This window comes from Bison bison, unplaced genomic scaffold (genome assembly GCF_000754665.1).
Source record: "Bison bison bison isolate TAMUID 2011002044 unplaced genomic scaffold, Bison_UMD1.0 scf7180017864489, whole genome shotgun sequence".
NCBI classification, from domain to species: Eukaryota; Metazoa; Chordata; class Mammalia; order Artiodactyla; family Bovidae; genus Bison; species Bison bison.
Window position 1 is genome coordinate 9,056,157 of NW_011495048.1, and position 6,175 is coordinate 9,062,331.

General features: G+C 33.0%; 1 protein-coding gene across 2 annotated transcripts in view; it reads right to left on the minus strand.

Moving 5' to 3' along the window:
• Positions 1–10: 10 nt before the first annotated feature.
• WDPCP (WD repeat containing planar cell polarity effector) overlaps positions 11–6,175 on the minus strand; it is a 300,990-nt gene continuing 294,825 nt past the window's right edge. For both annotated transcript variants that reach the window (XM_010863306.1, XM_010863302.1), the window contains one exon: positions 11–828. In XM_010863306.1, coding sequence (XP_010861608.1) covers positions 791–828 — 38 coding nt within the window. In that variant the 3' untranslated portion in view covers positions 11–790. The remainder of the gene's footprint in view (positions 829–6,175) is intronic.

Below are 6,175 nucleotides of genomic sequence, written 5' to 3' on the forward strand. Positions count from 1 at the left end.
GTAAGGGGAGGGATAAACTAGGATCTTGGGAAACATATAACCAGGATCTACTGTATAGCATGTGGAACTGTACTTAATATTCTATAGTAACCTACATGGGAAAAGAATCTGAAAAAATGGAATATATGTATAACTGAATCACTTTGCTGTATACCTGAAATTAACACAATATTGTAAGTACACTAATATCCAATAAAATTCAAGATTTAAAGATAAGACAGTACTAAGTAGGGTGGAAGAGTTTGCTTCACACCAGAATTCCATCTGATAAGAAATAAAAATCTGGATAAAATTTTTTATCTTTTTCACTTGCCACAAATTGTATCATACACAATACATATGATTATATGTCTTTGTATATGTATGTATACATACACACACACACACACGTAGGTACAGAGGAAGGTCAGAGGTAGGCTGAATTTTACTAAAATTACAACCCAGCATCAATTTAGCACAGTTACTGATTGGATTTAAGTTTTCATCCCTCATTCTTGCCCAGCACAGGAAAAGGAAAATCTTCTTTGGAGGAATATAACACCATTGATACATATATAATTTTTTGAATTCAGTAATTAGAATTCAGTAAAAATAACTGGCAATGCTAAGAGATAATATCATACAAATGAAAAACAAGAGAATAGGTAGAGGATAAAAACCAGTTTACAGATCGTCCAGCTATAGACCATTAGTACACAAGGACCACTATAATTTGGTTATTAGTTTTGTTTTATTGTTGTTGGTTTGTAGTATCTCTTAAGTAACCTCAGGAGCCACTCTTATTTCTTTCTCAATGGTGCTTCTGTTCCACATATCTGCTCCAGTCTCCTTTTTAAAAAGAAATCAGTGCATATAAGACAAAGACACAAAATTTATTTATGAAAGCATACAGAAAATGAAACTCAAAATATACTACTTATAATAGCATAAATATCCTCAATATTTAGAAATTAAGAATTTCTGCATTGAAAATTATGAAATATTCATAAAAAGTAAAGGAATAAATGGAAAGATATATGGAAGATTCAATGTTCTACAGATGTCATTTCCTTTTAAATCGATTTTACAGATTGAATGCAGACCCAATTAAAGCCCTAACAGTGCTTTCTGTGTTGATAGTTGTTTGTAAAATGGAAATGAAAGTGCAAAGGGCCAAGAATAGGCAATTCTGAACAAAACGAACCAAAAAGACTCACATAACTAGAAACCCAGACCTTTTATAACTCTATAGTACTTGAAACAATGATGATAGATACAGTGGAATTACCTGATTTAAAACAAACGTGACACTGCAGAGCAATAGAGAGAGGATAATCTTTTAAGTAATTGGTGCTGGTTCTTGTGGATATCCATGTGGTTAAAACACACATTTTTAAAACCCTTCCCCCCAATGTATACAAAAATAAATTTTATATGGATTATAGATCGAAGTATAAAAGGTAAGACAAAGTTCTTAAAACATACTATATCTCTTCCATAACTTGGAGTATTACAAACTTTTTAAAACAGGACACAAAATTTAATCAACATAATGAGAAAAAATGAGAAACTGCAGTACATTACTATTAAAAACTTCTCATCATCAAAATATAATATTAGAAAAGCAAAAAAAGGGAACTTAAGTAGTAGAAAATATTTGCAGTTAAATATCAGGATTATATAAAGAACTGAAAAAACAAGAGAAAAAGAACTTTACAAAACATAATCAGACTGCCAAAAACATATAACTAGATGCTCAGTTTCAGAAGTCATCAAAGAAATACAAACTACATCTATAATAGCAGTACACACCCTTCAGATTGAGTTAAGATGATGGCAAGGGCTAACAACTGTTGGCAAAGATGAGACTAAATTGTAGTTCTCATGTACTGATGACAAAAATATAAATTGCTTCAACTACTATGAAGAAATCTGTGGAGGTATCTATTGAAGTTGAATATATATAGAAATAGATGGGTATATTCATCCATTTCTGGTTGAAGACTTTAAGAGCCCCAAACTGGAAACAACTGAAATACCCATCATTGACAAAATGAATAAATACATTGTGTTCTATATTGCTATATACAATGGAATAATATACATAATATGGGTGCATTTCATAAAAGTAATGTTAAGTGAAATAAGTCAGACCCCAACCCTGCCCCAAAAGACCCTACTAGTCATCAACATACATTACTAAAGTACATACATTTATGAGTGAACCTATTAATATTTCTAGAGAAGGACAGACGACTTTCATATAAGATCAGTTAAAACTGATTTGTAGTATTAGAAGTCAGAAATGTTTATCCTTTGGAGGTTTGAGAAGGTGGGGCAAGGGAGATTTGTTAGGGTGTTGTGAAGTTCAGTTTCATTATCTGGCTGTAATATGGGTGTGTTTACTGAGTTGAACACTTACAGTATATATATTTCTCCAAGTGTATGTCATACTTTACCATTCACTAATGTACACAGTTGTTTTCCTATGACAGAAAAAAAAATTCAGCCCTTTAAAAGCAAGCCTTGTGATCTAACCATGTTCTTTGTTGAAATCCCATGCTTTGGGACAGGAATTCGTAATGAAAGCTAAATAATTGCAAAGGCTTCAGACAAAAAGGAAAAGTAGGTGATGGAAACGTTATCATTGAATTTTTGGTCAACAAATAGATATATAAACTCTAAATAAACAAGATATGTCTGCCGGTAGGCACTCCTAATTTTAAAGGAAACAAGAGATTCCTCCCCAACCTGAATTGGCAGGGCACATTACCCTAGTTCACTTTCCTCTGAGTAAAAGACTTTCCTCAACATTTAAGCAGTTGAACTCAATTCTTTTTGATAGATAACAGGGTTAAAAAAAAAAAAAAAAAAGACTATACTACACTCTACAGATCTTTAAGTACTATTTATTTAGGCCCTTTTAAAAGGTACTGTTTTTCTGACTTCTTGCAGTTCCTGACTGAGTCATCTCTGTGATATGTCATACGCTGTCACATCTAGTTACCTTACACTGAATAAAGAGAAGAAAGGTTATAAACAGCATGCATACCACCTGACATAAAACATTTGCCAGCTATTTCTTCTGCTTAAATGAATACATTCCAAATATCCAGACTATTAGCTTGAAAAACTATAAATTTTATAAAAAATGAAACAGCCATCTTTACTTACAGTACCTATATTTATGAGTACACCTAATTCTAGATAAGGAATGAGTTTTACTAGAAACAACATGCTTCTCTTTCACATTTTGTCTTCACTTTTGACCGTGCAATGTGTATGTATATGCACAAACTTGTTTTACTTCCTTCTTAGAGGCAATCTTACCAGGAACACAGTAACTACCTAATTGTGGAATTTAGCCAGAAAATAAAAAAGAACCAATTGAATTTTAACTGGAAATTTGCCCCAGAAGTATTTATCGTGCTCAGGTTAACAAACCATTTGTCATGAAAAAGTGTTAAGAAGATCTAAATACTTGTGTTTCTGATTATTAAGGCAATGTGAAATGAGAAGTCCATAAGAAAAAAGTTTTTTGACTTAAGAAATCACTCCTCACCCACACTTCATGGCCTCTGTTAATGTAAATTATTTAGCTATACTGTAAGAAATTTTACTGTAATAATGCTTAGTCTTATATCTCATATTTTGTTATTATAAATACAACTTTAAATCAAAACACTTAACAAACAAGTCAATTTCCTTTAACTTTGGAGAAATTGCTGATGCTTACCACTGAACAGGTGAAGCAACTGTTTAGAGCTCAAAGTCTAAGGTAGAGAAATTCAGTTCCATAGTAGTACTATAATCTGCCAGCTCATTGCTCAAAGTTATTATAGAGATTGTATGACACACTGATCAAAGCTACTTTACTGCATAATGCTATGAAAATGGTACAAGTACTCACTTTTGGCATTGTTAGGATAATTCAGTAAACAAAGATGACAAAGTAAACCTCACTATCTTTTTTTTTAATGACAGCCCCCCACCCCACAAAAGACAAAACAACTCAAAAAATAAGTAACATTAGGCAATAAGAAATATATGGGAGATTACAGTGAACTAGCAATTCAGAAGCAGAATGACAGAGTGGTTCAGAGTATAAGATTCGGAGTTAAACAGGAATGGTTTTAAATTCTGCTTCTGTCACTTTGAGTCTCTGTCCTTACTTACAAATGGGAAAACTAATACTTAACTCTTAACGGTTGTTTGGTTGTTATGAATATGAAACATGATGGTAATTGCCAAGCATAGCACTATGTTGGGCAAGTAATGTGTGCTAGTCTATAGTAATTTTTGTTTTTGATGAAGATTAGTTCTTTTATTCTCCTGCTTTGATAATAGTTCATTTCTGGACTCAGCACAGTAGAGAAGAACACATGCTTTCAGAAAGGACTTATATGTAACAATCTTTGTGCATCATACTTTCTTCATCTGTAAAACAGATATAAGATTACTGTGAGATAATGCAGTGTTCAACATACTCACCAGCTAAAAGTATGCACTTGATAAACAGTGGCTAAAATTATAAGACCTGAATTCTGGCTCTAGCTGTTGCATGGATCACTATGTAATATGTATGCAAGGCACTCAGCCTCTCTGAATTTCATTCAAAATTTCATTCAAAATTGAATTCATTGAATTCAATTGAATTTCATTCAAATTTCATTCAAAAAATTAACAAAACATCTGTCTTGTGTATCTTTTAGGGTTGCTAAGATAAAATGATGCAGATAAGTGTTTAGAAAATGGGAAGGCGCATGAAAATGGATGGTGTTGTTATGGTTCTGATGGCAGTTTAGAGGTTAAGTACCATAAAAATGGGATTTTAAAATCTTTTTCATATAATCAAGAAAGCTGTACTTGTTTCACAGACAGTACACAAGTGATGAATGTTACAAAAGGACTTTTTCTGTGTTGAGATTAGTTTATTGTAGTCTGGATCAGAAAAGTTACTTAAGGTGAACATTTTTTCTTGTTCATCTCTTAGGAGTGAGATATTAAGACCTGAATTTATATACACTGTAGTATAGAATATATGACAAATTGATTGCTGAACATTTTTGTTGTACAGAAAGGCCTTCTTTAACCTCAGGAATTCACTAACAGGAACAATACATTATTATAAGATTAATTATAATTAATCTTGTAAAGTCCTTTAAAGAAATTCTATAAATGCTTAGCATTTTTAGCTACTAACAAGGTTAAGCTCTTCTTCAAAATGAGCTACTGCTTGCTTGAAGAGTTGGTTTTAAAATAACCTGACATGCCACAAATGGCAGCTGCTCTATCATGTGAGTGATTTAATGATTATAGCAACCATTAGAATGTCTGTGATTAAATAGTTGAATTATTAATTGCTTATTCCTCTAAGATTACTGTTGTCTCAGAAAACTAAAGCACTGAAGAGTTAAATAAATCATTTGATTCCACACATCACACTGGCACAGTGTTAAGGCTCAAGGGTCTTCAAGACTTTTGAGGTGCTGATGCTTTATAGTTGCACTGTCCAGTATGGGAACTACTACTATGGGTGGCTACTGAACTCTTGAAACATAGCTAGTATGACCGAGGAACTAATTTTTAAATTTCATGTATTTAAAAATTTTAAATTTAAAAACTGATCGTCAGTAATTGTGAAAACTTTTTAAGAATGTATGGACCAACTTGGGTACCTGAAATTACTTCTTCAACTGAAAACTATGAACTCTAAATACAGATAAAGTATTTCTGATGAAAATTTAACGTGTAATTTGAGATGTACTTTTAACATGTAGAAAAGTTAAGGTTAATAAGTATGTGGCTGGGCTTCCCTGGTGGCTCAGAGGTTAAAGCATCTGTCTGCAATGCAGGAGACTTGGGTTGGATCCCTGGGTTGGGAAGATCCCCTGGAGAAGGAAATGGCAACCCACTCCAGTACTCTTGCCTGGAGAATCCCATGGACTGAGGAGCCTGGTGGGCTACAGTCCACAGGGTCGCAAAGAGTTGCACACGACTGAGCGACTGCACTTCACTTCACTTCACTATTGAACAATAGTGCTATATAGGTTCAAAGACAAGCAATAAATTACCCAGCATATGGACCTTACTCTCTCTCATATCCATCTGGAGAAGGATTCATGAAAGTTAAAAATTCATTTCTGGGAGCTGTACAATTAGGAACAGTTACAGGTCTTATCTTTGATATGTGGAC